Raw genomic sequence first — 17,476 nt, 5'->3', positions numbered from 1 at the left:
TCCGTCTCGGCAACGCGTGGGGGGGGTGGTGGGGGGGTTAGCGGTGCGGCATCACACACACGAAGCTTCGACACACACAGAGCCTTAAAAGTGTAAATGCCCGACCTCTTTTCCGTTTTTCTCTAATTTAATTAAGATGTGCAGGTGGTGTTCTTATCGAGGTTCAGGGGTGAATGACGTAAATATTTTCACACAATATGGGAACATCTCATGTTGTCTTGAAGGCTCCTCGGCCCACATCTGACTCTCTGTACTGTCACTATGGCAACGATGTCTATGAGCACTGGGCATTGTGACATCACACGATGGAACGTTCACCATTGGCTGGGGCTCCTGCATAGGCATATGTAAATGAATCCATTCCGATTGGACATATGTGAAGATTGGGCATTGTGACATCACACGATGGAACGCTCAGCAGGGGCTGGTGCTGGTGAAGGTTCTGTGGGTGTGAAGCCAGTTTAGGTTTTGAAATATTGGGGGGGGGGGGGGGGGTTAGGATTTGATTAAAAACGTACACTTAAACACGTCGAAATGTAATGAGGAACGGATACTTAGAAAGAAAAGAGAAATCTCTACCAAAATGGAAAAGATGTCGGCGATTCAGCGTTCCCCCTTATCCTTAAACTTTGACCCCTTGTTCTGGTCTTCCCCAACATCCGGAACAATCTTCCTGCATCTAGCCTGTCCAACCCCTTAAGAATTTTAAACGTCTCTATAAGATACCCCCTCAATCTTCTAAAATCTAGCGATTACAAGGCGAGTCTATCCAGTCTTTCTTCATATGAAAGTTCTGACATAACAGGAATCAGCCTGGTGAACCTTCTCTGTACTCCCTCTCTATGGCAACGATGTCTTTGAACATTGGGCATTGTGACATCACACGATGGAACGTTCACCATTGGCTTGGGCTCCTGCATAGGCATATGTAAATGGATCCATTCCGATTGGACATATGTGAAGATTGGGCATTGTGACATCACACGATGGAACGTTCAGCAGGGGCTGGGGCTGGTGAAGGTTCTGTGGGTGTGAAGCCAGTTTAGTTTTGAAATATTGGGGGGGGGGGGGGAAGGATTTGATTAAAAACGTGTACTTAAACACGACGGAATGTAATGAGGAGCGGATACTTAGAAAGAAAAGTGAAATCTCTACCGAAATGGAAAAGATGTCGGCGATTCTGCGTCCAGTTTCGGAGTTGCAGGGAATCAATGGAAGAAATGTGACAGCCGGACGGAGTTCCGTTTCGGAATTTTGGGCGAGAGTTTTATATATTAATAGATGATGATAGAAGATAGATAACACAAGATTAAACAATGTCTCAAGGAATTCATTATTCCCAGAGACAAGTAGGAGAATCCTGACCACAACAGGTCATACTGCAGAGCCAGTTCAATGCAATTGTAAACATCATGGAGAGCATAACAAAATACAATGGGGCTCAAGGCAGGCCTGAAAGTAAGGCCTGCACCAACCTTGAGTAGTTCTTCAGCCTAGGCAAAACTGTCTCTGGACATTAGAGCTGCATTTTACAGCTGAGACATGCAGTTAATGCAATTACGATATCTTACTATTTTACTGATTTTAATGATCTCCTAGCATCATAGAATTATGTTGTACAACAGCAGACCATTTAACTTAACACACGAGTGTCAGATCTTCGAAAGAGGGGAATAATTAATTTCACTGCCTTAGCTTTCTCTTTTTAAATTATGTATATAATTCCTTTTTGAAAAATACTATTTAATTTAAAAGTTCCACAACCATTTTTAAGAAACCATTCATGACACGGAGCATCATTAGGGCCAGCATATCTTGCCCATCCATAATTTCCTATAAGAAATTGGTAGCATGGTGCTTTTTGATTCACTGGAATCCATCCAGTAAAGATAATCTCAGAGTTTCAAATTTAAACCAAGCAATGATGAAGGAATAGTGATCTGGCTGCAATTCATGGCTTGTAGGAGAACGTGCAGGTGGTGATGTTTCCATGAGCCTGCTACTTTAGTCCTTCTTGTTGATAGGGTATGTAGGTGCATGAGGTGCTGTGTCAATGGACTTGGCCAATAATGACTGTATACTTACCCGTAAAGCTGCTTGTGCCATTCTTTCTGACGGCACGTTCCAGTACATAGCACCTCACTACCTCAAAAATAATATCCTCGTCATATCCCTCTGATGGCATAAGCTGTTTTAGAATGGTATAATCAGCTCCATTGATTAAAATGAGTAAAATTTAAATTGATTGTTTCTTTAAAGCAGAAACAGGGTTAGTAAAGTTGAGGTGAGAGATTGGAACACCAGTTGGGGTGAGAGATTGGGACAGCATTAAATGGAATCACATTTGATTATTTAAAAAAATTTCCATTGAAAGTAAACAAGTTACAAAGCCAACCAATTATCCCTATGTGCAGATTGTTGACAAGTCAATAATAACTTTACACACACAAGACTAATTCTCTATTGAAGCCTTTCATAATGAGTATAATGACCCAGTCATTTTGTTCTTATAGCTCGTATCAAAATCATTCCACAAAAACCAACAACTGAGTTGGTAAAAGAAAAACAGTTTAAAAAAACTGACATAAATAGGAAAGAGATAGCTTGAAATAGGAACGTAAAGAGCCAGAAGAGAACCTCTATCTGACTTATCAAGTAAACACCATACATCAACAGCAGGAATTCAATACTTAAATTAAGAAAGTGTTCAGAAGTTTCCTCTGTGAAATAAAATTGTTAGTCCTTTACTTGTGTTAAAATATAAAACATTTTATTAATCCATAATGCATATAACATTTTTTCTTTTGAGTACTTAAACAAAAAAACAGATTGGTCTCAAAAATAAGTCACATCCACCACAAATAATCAAAGATATATTTATCCATAAATTCCCCTTCCTGCAACAGCCAATCCAAAACACAATGCTAAACCTTGCAGAAATAATAACTTAATTAACTTCCAGAACAATTTGCTTACCTTTGCGGATACATATAAGTTCATGGACACCACAAGTACGTTCTCCACCTGAAAAGAGAAATGTATTCTTTGTTATTTTTGATTATATTTGACTTAACTTCTAAAGTTTGGCTCTGGGTATTATAGCATATACTTGAACTGAAATAAATGAAAGAGGCTGCAATTTTTAAGTACCTTTCATTTGCAAAACAAAGATTCACCCAGTTGTACTCTGAAATTGAATTGGACAACAATAAGATTCCCTTCAGAATCATGCTGATAAATGGCAAACAACGTATCCACAATGTGATGGCAATAATCATCTCCAACATGGAGGTACTTAACCCTGATTACACTACTCTGCATTGCAAGATCCAAGCATAGATTTGCAGAACACCCCTGTTACATTATATATCTGTAAAGATCAGCCCATCCATTTTCACTCTGGCCCTCTTTCTATGATGGATCCTAATATTTCCATTATTACTATATTTCTTTATGATATAAAAGATGATTCAGCCCACCAATTCACCAAGTCTATACCAATTCACAGTGCAATGTAATTCATTCACTAATTATCCCCACAGTATATACTTCCCACATTCTCATCAATACTGCCAGCCACACTACACCAGGGGGCATTTACAGTGGCCAACTAACCTACAAACTTACATGTCTTTGAAAATGCACTAGGAAAACTGAGTACCCGAGGAAATCCACATGGTCACAGAGTAAACGTGCAAACTTTACAGAGACAGAACTGGAAGTCAGTATTTAACCCAAGTCAATTAAGTTGTGAAGCAACTGTTTAACCAAATGCTCCATATAACCATATAACAATTACAGCACGGAAACAGGCCATCTAGGCCCTTCTAGTCCATGCCGAACACTGACTCTCCCCTAGTCCCATCTACCTGCACTCAGACCATAATCCTCCATTCCTTTCCCGGACATATACCTATCCAATTTATTTTTAAATGATAAAATCAAACCTGTCTCCACCACTTCCACTGGAAGCTCATTCCACACAGCTACCACTCTCTGAGTAAAGAAGTTCCCCCTCATGTTACCCCTAAACTTTTGTCCCTTAATTCTCAAATCATATCCAATGTACCACTAACTTCAATTGAACATAAGCTCAAGGTACTATGTCATATATTTTGTTTATCTTTCATGTTGCAGTCCACAGCAATTCAACAATGTCACAGGGCATTTCTTGTTTAGAACAGAACTGGCCAATTCTGCTGTAAGGTCATTCTGTATATTTCAGAAGGTCAGCCCATCTGCCTCTATCCAGTGACCTTTTCAGCCAGCTAGCCACACATCCTAATTTACAACATCCTTCAAGGCTATATCACCACAATATAACAATGGAAGCAATGTGGTAGGGAGATTGCCAACTGGCATGGGTTAACAACAGATGCTTTCTTGTGAACCTTAGTCATTGCCTCGTTTAATTCAATCCGTCAAGCTATCAGTGCAGGAAAGAACTGCAGATGCTGGTTTAAATCGAAGGTAAACACAAAATGCAGGAGTAACTCAGCGGGTCCGACAGCATCTCTGGGGAGAAGGAAATTGGTGACGTTTCAGGTCGAGAACTTCTTAATCATTTTAGGCGCCAAAAGGTTTGCCACATTGAGATGCAAACCAATCCACATTAGTACACATGGATGGATGGATGATGGATGTCATTGTCGAAAGCAAGGACTGCGAGAATAAGCAAGAATGCTCTCACTGAGCTAAGACGGTGTTGAAACAACAAACAAATAGAACTACATGAACTGCAAGAGCTCAAGTAAGCTGCCAATACTATTGCTGGCAAATCCAGAGACCAGCTAACCTTGCCAGTGATGTGCATTCCCCAATAACACTTTTTTATAAACTGACCAAACATAATACAACTTCACTAACTTTATTTCATTAATGAGCTTGAATAGTATTTTCTAGTTTTGTGTACTTATGTAAAATTAATCTAATATAAAACCACATTCTCTTCATGGCTATGTACTCTGGACAAACAAATATGGATATTTAATCTACTTACAGTTTCTTTGTAGGAAACCAATGAAATATGTTGCCTAAAATTTGTTGAAGATTAACCTAGTCACAATAGCTTTTATGAGTACAACTACACAAATGGATTGATGCAAACTTGTGATCTACTCAAATGTAACCAAATACTTTGGAAGTCTTAACCCAATCTAACATCTGAGCTTTGAGGAATGAGTCATAGGTTTACTCATTCACTGGTGGGACTTATTTCTGATATCATGGTAAAATAATATCATCCTATAGGCAGACAGTAAAAAAAATTGAATATTATTCCCATATCTATATGGACCGTGTTTTAAAAAAAATTTATGAAGACAATCATATCACTCGATTTAGAGAGAATTTCGAGTAGCCTTTAACGACTCATTAAGCAGAATATAAATATTTGCACAATTTCAACTTGCTATTAATTATGAGCTTTTAACAATATTAACTACACAACGGAGTATGTTTGAGAACCTCTATCAACTTTCCGAACCACATAACTTCTGTAACAGATGTTACTGAATTTTATGAAATGAAATTGGAGAAAGTTTTGCAATTTATTCTACTTTTATTTATAAACTGTTAAAACAGTGAGATAATCATTAATATTCTCATGCTGAAATAATCTCACTTTAAGTTGCATTATGTCTTGCACAAAGTGTTCTGTCATATTCATTCCTACTCACACATACAGTGAAACTATCTGAATAAAGCAAAAACTTTAAGCAAGATTATGCATAATTGTTCATTTATTACACTTTCGCCAGATTATTAAATTGGAAAATGTCATAATAAAAGACTCCTAAAATGCAATCTCCATAAAACTACATCATAACAATAATACATAGATATTTTTAAAAATATAACTTTTTACCACAACAAAGATTATTCAAGAGAGTCAGCGGGTGGAAGTTATTGGAGTGCCTATTACTAGGGAGAAGGTGCTTGGGAAGCTGAAAGGGGTGAAGGTGGACAAGTCACCTGGACCAGATGGACTGCACCCTAGGGTTCTGAAAGAGGTGGCTTTGGAGATTGTGGAGGCATTGATAGTGATGTTTCAAGAATCACTAGAGTCAGGAGTGGTTCCAGATGATTGGAAAATTGCCAATATTACCCTGCTTCACAATAAAGGAAGCAAAGCAGAATAGTGGGAACTGCAGGCCGCTTAGTCTGACTTCAGTGGATGATAAGATTTTAGAGTCCATTATAAAGGATGAGGTTATGGAGTACTTGGAAGTTCATGATAAAATAGGCCAAAGCCAGCATGGCTTTATGAAGGGGAGGTCTTGCCTGACAAATTTGCTGGAATTCTTTGAAGAAGTAATAGCAGGACAGACAAAGGAGACTCAGTAGACGTTGTATACCTAGATTTTCAGAAAGTCTTTGATAAGGTGCCACATGGGAGGCTGCTAAGGAAGATGAGAGCCCATGGAATCAAAGGGCAGATACTAGCATGGATACCAGGTTGGCTGGATGGCAGAAGGCAAAGAGTGGCAATAAAGCGGGCTTCTTCTGGTTGGCTGCCAGTGACAAGCGGAATTCCGCAGGGCGGTGTTGGGGCCGCTGCTCTTCATGTTGGCTATTGATGATTTGAGGAGGGGAGAGGGGATTGAAAGCTTTGTGGCCAAGTTCTCGGATGATACGTAAATAGGTGGAGGAGGTAGTGTAGAGAAAGCAGGGACTCTGCAGAAGGACTTAGATAGGTTAGGAGAGTGGGCAGAGAAATGACAGATGAAATATAGTGTAGCAAAGTGTGAAGTCGTGCATTTTGGTAAGAGGAATAAAGACGTAAATTATTTTCGAAATGGGGAGAGAATCCAGAAATCGGAGGTGCAAAAGGACTCGGGAGTGCTAGTGCAGGATTCTCAAAAACTAAATCTGCAAGTCGTATCAGTAGTAAAGAAAGGAAACGCAATGCTAACATTTATTTTGAAAGGGATTATATACAAAAATAGGGATGTAATGCTGAGGCTCCATAAGGTGATGGTCAGGCCACATTTGGAATATTGTGAGCAACTTTGAGCACCATATCTGAGGAAGTATGTGCTGGCTTTGGAGAGGGTCCAGAGGAGGTTTACAAGAACGATCCGAGGAATGAGTAGGTTAACAACAGCAAGTGATGGGAAAAAGGTGAGACTTGAATGAAATAATCATTACCAGAATAGTTGTGCACAATGTTAATACTACCACTTAAAATTCAATATTAAAGCAGCATTTAACTGCATTCAGGCACAGACTACCTTGTGCATAGACCCAGAGGAGTGGGGTCCTTTTAATATATGGTTCTCAACTTCATTTAATGAAAAGCCTAAATTATCTAATTATTATTAAAACCCCAGGGGCTTTATGCAGCCAAGGTTGGAAACTACTGCTTCAGTGAACACCAGTAATATAATGTACATGATGACAGCCTGCCTTGTGAAGGCTTCTCTTTGTTATGCCTGCCACCAATCTCTATTGGTTTACCAACTAGAACTGCAAAGTGGACAAAGATCATGATGAACAGATCATTCAACATGCCACTGAAGACAATAAGCATGAAACTGTCAGAACAATCCTAATAGTTGGATATCTTGCCAACCTCAATGGCACTTTCAACCCAGCTTCTGGTGGTCCCAAAGTCTAATTTTGATTTACCTCAACAGGATGAACACGAGCCATTTCTAGAGTGAAGAGCTGAAATAGCAGGGATAGGCATTCTCCCAAGATTACCACTCCATGTAAACTTCAGTTATACTGGACATAATGAATGAGAATGAATATAACATTTCTGAATGATTATGTCATCTGCGCTCTTATGATGTATGGAAATGATCACAAGGATGATGATCACAAACCATCTGTAAATTTAGAGAATTACTGCCTTTGCAGTTTATGAAGACGCTACACTGTGTTACTCTCTGATCCGTCAGAAAGCCAAATTTGAAAAAAAATGCACGATGTTCTCTACAGAGGAGGAAGCATACAAATTCTCCTCATGTTGAAGAGTGGATCCATGACAGTCCATCATTTGTAAGTATCGGGTGGTACAGTCCTGGCAATGTGGTTGGACATTTTTCTTGCAGCAGGTGACAGATCTCTGTCCCCACTGCATTAGAAATCCTTATCCAAGGATCAATTGGAAGAACGAACACGTCCCAGTCAACTCAAGTTAGAGTGGGGTGATGGGGAGGGGGTAAAGTGTAGGCCTTGCTGGTTCAATACCCTACTGTCCCTTCATGCTCAGGATCTTACTTAAATATTACAACACAGAAGGCAACCATTCAGCCCATCAGGTCCATGCCTGCTCCAAGATGTGCAAATTAAACAGTCCCGTTCCTCTTCTCTTTATCCTGGAAGCCTTGCAACATTTTCTCTCTCATGCCCACCAACTCCTCTTCTATTTTTTTTATTGTCACTTACCAACAATAAGGGGTATACTACAGTAGCCAATTAACCTACCAGCATACATTCCAGCTGTGGAAGGAAACTGGAAACCCACATCTGAAAATATATCCGTCCCTTGGGTCCCTCTCTTCCAGCTCCTGGTCATATTGGAGGCTCAGAGGAATTACTTCCAAACTTTCCATCAACACCAGCAAAACAAAAAATGCAACCCTAAGCTCAGCTCATACACATATTTCTACAGTCCTGGTCCACAAATTTAATAAACTTTACCTCATTAACCTGCAAGTGATTGTTGACCCTTTTAAATAGATCACTGTAGGACTCATCTGGCCTGCTAAATTTTATTTTCTTGAGTGCGAATCACGCAAAGTGTTAATTACATTTTCTTCATTCAACAGCATGAAACCAGCAATGCACTGCTTAAAAACTGCTTACATACATCACATACACATACACAGACCATCGGTCAAAAAGCTACCATTACTGCCTATTTCATCTCACAATCAACTTTACCTACTAAACTACTAAATCACAGCCCCGTGCCAAGTGATTGAATTTCTAAGTCACTGAATTCAAATCCTGGTTATATTGCCATAAGGCATTTTGTTTAGAACAATGACTCTTCTCAAGGATGGAGGAAAAAATAGACCAAAATTTCCCTGCAACATCCCACGGACAATTTCAGTGCATTATTGATGTAAGACATTCGGCTGTATTCCTTCTTGGCTAGGAATGGTGAACAGTATATTGTGACCCAGGAAGTAGATTTTTAAATCTTATCAAAACAGTCTAATCCAGATAAATGTACTGCCTAATTATATGATGCTCACATATCCTTTCTGACTTTATTTACGTTTCAGTCCCAAACTTTCCAGAGCATCAATGCAAGCATAAAATTACAACTTATGATGTCTTGGTGTAAATAGTCCATCCACATTTCTCCTACTAAAAATGATGCATGACTACAAACCTCAAAAAGGGGGAGGCATGCTTGAAAATAAATTGAAGCATTTACAATGCCCTCCATAATGTTTCGGACAAGACTCATCATTTATTTATTTGCCTCTGTACTCCACAATTTGAGATTTGTAATAGAAAAAAATCACATGTGGTTAAAGTGTACATTGTCAGATTTTAATAAAGGGCATTTTTATACATTCTGGTTTCATCATGTAGAAATTACAGTAGTGTTTATCCATAAGCCCCCATCCCATTTCAGGGCACCATAATGTTTGGGACACACCAATGTCGTGTAAATGAAAGTAGTCATGTTTAGTATTTTGCTTCATATCCTTTGCATGCAATGACAGCTTGAAGTCTGTGATTCATGGACATCACCAGTTGCTGGATTCTTCTCTGGTGATGCTCTGCCAGGCCTATATTACAGCCATCTTTAGTTTATGCTTGTTTTGGGGGATAGTCCCCTTCAGTTTTCTCTTCAACTTATAAAAGGCATGCTCAATTGAGTTCAGATCGGATGATTGACTTGGCCACTCAAGAATTTACCATTTTTAGATTTGAAAAACTCTTTTTTGCTTTGGCAGTATGTTTAGGATCATTGTCTTGCTGTAGAATGAACCGCTGGCCAATGAGTTTTGAGGCATTTGTTTGAACTTGAGCAGATAGGATGTGTCTATACACTTCAGAATTCATTATGCTACTACCATCAGCAGTTACATCATCAAAGAAGACAAGTGAGCCAGTACCTTCAGCAGCCATACATGCCCATGCCATATCACCCCCACCACCGTGTTTCACAGATGATGTGGTATGCTTTGGATCTGGTGGTATGCAGTTCTTTCGCTCCTTCATACTTTGCTCTTGCCATCACTCTAATATGTTAATCTTCGGCTCATCTGTCCATAAGACCTTTTTATTTACTGTGGTTGCTCTTTTAAGTACTTCTTGACAAACTATAACCTGGCCATCCTATTTATACGGCTAACGAGTGCTTGCATTTTGCAGTGTAGCCTCTGTATTTTTGTTCATGAAGTCTTCTGCGGATATTGGTCATTGACAAATCCACACCTGACTCCTGAAGAGTGTTTCTGATCGGTCGGACAGGTTTTTGAGGGTTTTCCTTTATTATAGAGAGAATTCTTCTGTCATCAGCTGTGGAGGTCTTCCTTGGCCTGCCAGTCCCTTTGCGATTAGTAAGCTCATCAGTGCTCTATTTCTTCTTAATTATGTTCCAAACAGTTGATTTTGGTAAGCCTAAGGTTTGGCTGATGTCTCCAACAATTTTATCCTTGTTTCTCAGTCTCATAATGGCTTCTTTGACTTTCATTGGCACAACTTTGGTCCTCATGTTGATAAACAGCAATAAAAGTTTCCAAAGGTGATGGAAAGACTGGAGGAAAGACTAGGTGCTGAGAGCTCTCTTATCCCTGCATTAAAGAGGCAATTAAACAAACGCCTGTGAAGCCATGTGTCCCAAACATTATGGTGCCCTGAAAAGGGTGGACTATGTATAAACACAGCTTTAATTTCTACATGGTGCAACCAAAATGTATAAAAATACCCTTTAATAAAATCTGATAATGTGCACTTTAACCACGTGAGTTTTTTAATTACTAACCTCAAATTGTGGAGTACAGAGGCAAATAAATAAATGATGGGTCTTTGTCCCAAACATTATGGAGGGCACTGTATACCTATGTAAAATGTAATTAAGAACCTCTATAATATTAAAACTCGTCCTATTGTTTGTGTTTGTGCCAATGACGTGTCAATCTGTTTTTCCTATCTTCTTCCAAACGCTAAGCCACAGCCTTCCCATTTTCACATATCCTACTCACATTTTTCCCGTCGTGGCGATAAACATCTTCCTGTCGCATTCCCACCTATATTTCCGATTATATTAATCCTTTAAATTTTAAAAACAGCCCCAAAAACTCACCCATTTCTGAAAAAACACCCGAGTGACGTCACAATGCACACTCCGGGAGGGAAGGGCACTCCAGCGCTCGCAGTGAATGAGGACTCACGGCAGCTGACGGCGCCTGACACCAGGTGGCGAGGGTGGTGCCGCGGGCCCTGGCTGGAGTTGAGCCTGGTGCTTGAGCTGGAGTGAGAGCCGAGCCCGGGGCTTGGGATGGGGCCGAGAAAGAACCCGCCGCTGGAACCAAGGACGACCCTGGGTCCGGGGTCAGGGACAAGACCGGAGATGAAGTCGGGGCCTGAGTGGAGCCCAGACGTCGGCCGAGTCTACAGCCAGGGCCGGGCCGAGTACGAGAACCAGGCCGAGTTCCAGGCCCTGATGCTGCTCTACGACCTGGATAGGTCCTGGGGCAGGGAATGGGAGTGAGGGGAGGAGGACGAGGGAAATGAGGAGGGAGAGGGGTCGTAGAGTGAGATGGGGGAGGGAAGGAGGGAAATGGGGAGGGGTGGAGGAGGGAGATGCCCTCACTCTATCTACCCTCACTCCCACTCGCTCTACCCCCTTCCCTCTCCCTCCCTAGCCCTCTTCCTTTCTAAACTACCCCCCTCCTTCTCCCTCTACCCCCCTCCCTCTCTGCCCCCCCCTCCCTCTCTGCCCCTCCCCTCCCTCTCTACCACCACTCCCTCTCTAGGGATTGAAGAGGGAGGGTGAAGAGGAGGAAGAGGGAGTGCTGGGGGATGAGGAGAAATGAGCTGCGCCTGCGCAGTTGGAGGCTATGTGTGAGTGGTTCAATATTGCATTGGGGGAACGGGTGAGTGGTGGAATCTTGCGTTGGCGGTCTGCACTTGGTCTAGTGCACACCCATTCAATTATCATGTTGAATGATTTTATATGAAAATGCCCACAAAGATCACTGGTAGCACAATAATTTTACACCTTGTCAATGGCACTGACAAACAAATATATATTCTAAATGTAGTGCAAGAACTTAAAAGCCACAAACATTTTAGCATAATTAATATAAATTAACATAGAATATATAGACTACTAAACAACATCTAATCATTGCATACTAAAACCACACAATCTCCAACACAATATATGTTGTAATAATTACTTTTTTTTCTTACTGCAGTCAATATACCCCCTATACATATACTTATCATCAAATATATTCTATATTTATTTGGACCACATTTCTGATCATTTAAAAAAAAAATCTACAATACCATAACTACATCATTGCCCATGGAACTACAATATCTAAAAATCAGCACCAATTTTAAAATATTGATGGATCAACTTTACTTAATGTTTTTTGAACAGATATCCATGATAAAAGCAACACAAATGTAGCAATTATTTAGGTTTAAATCACCTTTCTTGAGATATACATAATAATGGTTAGAGACTACAGAAGTGATCACTTGCTGAATTCATAATGGAAAGCAGAGAGTGGGTGTGATAATAGCAATTCACAGTGGGAGAAGGTGGGTGGAGGTATTTCACAGCAATTGATACAGAAAATACTGGAATCGCTGCTGTTCGCGATTTTGGAATCAAAACACAATAGCAAAATATAGGAATAATGTAGGTATGTTTTATACCTGATATTAAGAAGGATTGCAACAAATTACACAAATACATTCTTAGAATTGCAAAATAGGTCAATCATAACAAAGGAAGTTCAATTCAGATAAATGTCGGAGAATAATTTGATAGGAAGAAGGGAATTGATATTTGTGCAAGGGTGACAAAAGGATCTCTGAGTGCAAACACACTAATCAATAACAAGTGTGCCGCAGTTTACCAAAGCCACAAAATAAGCAGGCAAGACATCTAGTTGTATTTCTAGAAGACAAAAGTATAAGTGAGATTATGCCAAACCTCTAACAATCCTTGCATAATCTACATTTAAAGTAGAGTCAAGACACTGAAGATACAAAGAAGATTTTGAAGGATGGCACCAAAAATCCAGACATACAGTGTCAACACAGGATGAAAAAACTGGACATCTTTTTTCTTCAGAAAAGAAAGGTGAAGCATATCACAAAGGGAGATCTTTAAAATCATAAAAGATTTTAATAATATCCATGGTAAATGTTTTCACATTAAGGAAACGACTAACCAGAAACCATCAATATAAAATAGTTGGCATAAATCCTGTAAGGAATTCAGAAGAGATGTCAATACAGAAAGAGTAATGTGAATGTGGAAAAAGCTACCACAGGGAGTGGCAAAAGTTAACAATACATTTAAGTGCAACCTACACAAACATATGAGGGAGAAGGAATGTTTCATATTTCCTATCTTCAAATTTCCTTATGACAGGGAAGGCCATTCCACTATCAAATGTATCCGTTTCCATCAGTCACGTTTCCCCACTTATTTTCCTGCAATGTATTTCCTTTTGCATATTTGAATGGTACATAAAAGCCAGCATGGATTAGTTGGATTCATTGTCCTATTTCTGTGATGCCCATTCCATGCAATATTAATAGTCCCACCGAAAATAATTCGAATGCACTTCAGAAAGTGGCCTGCTACACTAATAAATACAACTTTATTAGGAAAACGTCCAAATTGCAAGGATAAAACTGAAGAACTTTTATTAAAAATCTATATACCAATAATTAAAAATTGTGATAGTATGCATTTCTGCCTATGCCGAATACTCAAAATTCGAAATAATGTAAAAACTGGTCAGGAGCACGATAAAATAAATAGTAAGAAAGCTGTCTCGAGCTGTTTACAATAGTGATAAAACGTGCAATACGATGGTCTAGGTACACAAGGAGTGCCTTCGTGTGCCCGCCACTAGCCTGACAGAGTAGAGCGGGGAGACATCTGGGAAACGTGAAGAGCTGCTCGGTGTTAACCTTCCCTGTACAGGGAGCTGGAACATTTGTTGTGCTAAGAAATGGCTCCCGGGGTGGCAGCAGCAGACACCTGGGGTGATGTTCAGTGACGCTGGGGATGGAGGGGGAAACCGGCGCACATTCCTATTCCGATCATCAAGCCACTCCACTTGTAAACAACATCGGATTCAACATGCAGTCGGACAGCTGCAACTCGCCGTGCGGCTTTCAGCACCAAGGATAGCGACCGGTAACCAGCGCCGCCCTGGAAACATCCACGGCAGCGCCTGCACTTGGGGCCTGGCAACCAGTGAGGGGAGCACCAGCAGCCGGTGCCGGGGCCGGGGCCGGTACCCGGCCGAGCCGGAACGCTGGGCCTCCTGCCGTCTACTCACCATCAATCGCCATGATGCTGTCGATCCATCCAGCCGGACTGTGCCGCCTCCGCCACCGCCGCCGGGGAGCGGTTGGTGGAGATGAGGGGAGAGGAGGAAGAAGGAGGGAGCGGGACCCGGCGTCGCCACCGGCACGCACACGGAACCTTCCAGCCCAGGCGCGCGACCGCCCAACCGCCCGCCCCGAGCGCGCGTCCACGAGCGCGCGTGCTCTCGGTCGACAGGTGGTGCTCATAGAGGGGGGGGGGGGGAGATGGAGGTTTACTCCTTGTAAGGGTGACAGAGCAGATACACTGTCACAGGAGATAGGCATACAAGATGAGTAGGATGGGACAGGCACATTATTAATGAGAGAATCAATATAGAAACAGGGGTGGGTGACAGGGACAGGTACAATTCACACCAGTAATCGAGAATGGGAGAGAAAGAGCGCTGGATACATCTACAATGAGAAAGGTAAATACAATTCAAATTTGAAAGAGATGGGATAGCAATGTTACAACATTTTGAGATTTTAAAAATCAAGTCTGCAATTTATCCCACCAGATAAATCATAAAAAGAACTTTAATTTGATACCTAATTCACTTTCATATCTTCAGTATTAAAAAAAGTTATGGCCATTCTCATACTCGGAAATTAGCATCTTGTTCCCTATTGCTTTTCCATTGACTTAACACAAAAGCTGTGATTGAGGACAGTCAAAAGCCCATAACTTTCTTAAAAATGAAGAGAATTGAATGAAAATTTCAGTTATTATAGATTGAAGCATTCTGAAACAAATATAAAACATCTTACTTGGATGTCCTGAAAATAAAGTCTATAATTAGTTAGTTACCTAATTGTAGCTAATTACAAAAGTGACCGTTGTGACGGAAATAATAATAAACACCCAGACTGCCTTGAAAATTCAAAAATGTGATATTCTCAAGATCAGAACTTTAATATTATTGTATTATATGCTGTAAGTCTGTAACAGATAGGTAAATAAATTACAATTTCTTGCAATAGACCAAGTCTTTATGGAGAAGATCAGTTGCTAGCTGGTACATTGGCATACCCTAATCAGTAGCATCATCATACTCCTCAGATTGTAATTAATAAGCAACTCTGTACACCTTGTTTTTCCTCAACTTTTCAATTTTGGCATTGTAAACTACAAGTTTTTGCTCTTAAAACCACGCATGAAATGCCTTTCCGCCCACTACTTTCCCATTAAGAATGTCCTGTAGATTCTATTTCTTAAGAAAATTATAATTTTTTTAAATAGCCTAAGTATCCAAATATCAAACGAATCCCATTCACACAAGAATTCACATTATAACATGATTTTTAAATCTCACTGTCATGAACATATGCCAGATGGAAGGAATTTAATTTAATTCCCATAAATTAATCTAGAAACATCCACTTTCAATATAATCAAAATTATTATTGCACAATAAATGTGGCTAAAGCTGTTGTGTATATTTAGTATATAAAAAATATTGATTGTGGATGGACAATAACACAAAATATAGATGATTTAGATGCTCTTATGACATAATTGTCCAAAAAAAAAGAGCATTTAAGTCGTCTTGCGAGTGGGTGATTCTGGAATGCGATCGATTGGAACGTTGCAGTTGTGGTGAATTTGAACCCCATATCGGCAGGAAAGACACTGCCGATTCATATGGGGCCCAAATAAAATGTTCGCAACGTAAAATTAGATTAAAGCCACCCCAAGAAGCAAAATTATATGTAAAATAAACAGCTTACCCTTTGTTTTTGAGAGCGTTAGAAGTCGCTTTTTATTTTAATCCAATTATTAAATTGTCTAGCGATTAAAAAAAAAACGGGAACGGAAATCCGATCAATTTTTCTTCATCGGCTAGCAGCCCGAGGAAATCCCTCTCCGACAAGCAGTATAAAACTGCATTTTTTACCCCAGAAACCTCTGGAGATTGACCCTTTGCTTATATTTGAAGCTGAAGAAGGGTCCTGACCTGAAACATCACCTATTCATGTCCTCAAGGGATGCTGCCTGCACTACTGAGTTACTCCAACATTATTTTTGAAAGCCATTCCTTGTGTCTCTATAAATGTTTCTTTTTTTAATCAGTAAGGGAATCGGGGTTATGCAGTGGAAAGATGAAGAAGAAAAATATGATCAACCTTGATCATTTTGAATGGTGGAGCAGATTTAAGGGACTCCAATCCCCTTACTTTAAGGAGTCTTATGGTCATTAATTTCATTTAAAAGAGATTGATAGATTTCTGGATATTAAGGGAATCAAGGGGAAAGGAGAGTGCAGGCATTAAGGTAGCAAATCAGCCATAATCTTGATGAATGGCAAAGTAAATACTAAGAGCCAAATGGCTTACACCTATTTCTTATGTAATTTGCGTGAAAGGTGGAGGAGGATATGATAGAATCCATCATATGAATTCATTTTGGCCCCAGGAGACATACCACAAATGAAGTGTTACATCAGATATATGGCAATTATAATTATAAAACTAGATTGATCCTTAATCGTATTGTGAGAATCCATTTGTTGGAATATATCCAGTCTCTCAAGTGCAGCAACCACTTCCATTTAAATAGTGTCTTTAATGTAGCAGAAGTGTCCCAAGGCACCTTCTATGTGCATTATGTAATGAAGTCTGACACTAGGTCACAAATGACTTATTAGGATATTAGGACAGATGACAAACAGCTTGATTAAAAATACAGGTTTTAAGAAGGGATAAAATGGAGAAGGATGAAGAGGTTCCAGGGTGAATTTTGGATTTTGGTACCTAAAGGAACAGACAACAATGTTGGAAAGATTAAATTTAGGGATGAACCAGAAACCAGAACTAACACATATCTTGAAAAGTTCCCAGATAATGTAAGGTTACAAAGGAAGCAAATGGTTAGCAACCAGAGATATTTGAGAAAAAGGATGACAATTTTAACGTGACTTATTCAGCTACCATATAG

General features: G+C 39.9%; 1 protein-coding gene across 1 annotated transcript in view; it reads right to left on the bottom strand.

Moving 5' to 3' along the window:
* Window positions 1–14,691, bottom strand: part of syt14 (synaptotagmin 14) — a 164,096-nt gene extending 149,405 nt beyond the window's left edge. Inside the window, exons 1-2 of the mRNA XM_033025591.1 lie at window positions 14,514–14,691; window positions 2,977–3,024 (exon numbers count right to left, since the gene is read on the bottom strand). Coding sequence (XP_032881482.1) covers window positions 2,977–3,024; window positions 14,514–14,526 — 61 coding nt within the window. The 5' untranslated portion in view covers window positions 14,527–14,691. The remainder of the gene's footprint in view (window positions 1–2,976; window positions 3,025–14,513) is intronic.
* Between the last annotated feature and the right edge of the window lie 2,785 nt (window positions 14,692–17,476).

This window comes from Amblyraja radiata, chromosome 8 (assembly GCF_010909765.2).
Source record: "Amblyraja radiata isolate CabotCenter1 chromosome 8, sAmbRad1.1.pri, whole genome shotgun sequence".
NCBI classification, from domain to species: domain Eukaryota; kingdom Metazoa; phylum Chordata; class Chondrichthyes; order Rajiformes; family Rajidae; genus Amblyraja; species Amblyraja radiata.
The sequence above is the reverse complement of the archived record's forward strand: the minus strand, read 5'-3'. Positions and strand labels throughout refer to the sequence as shown.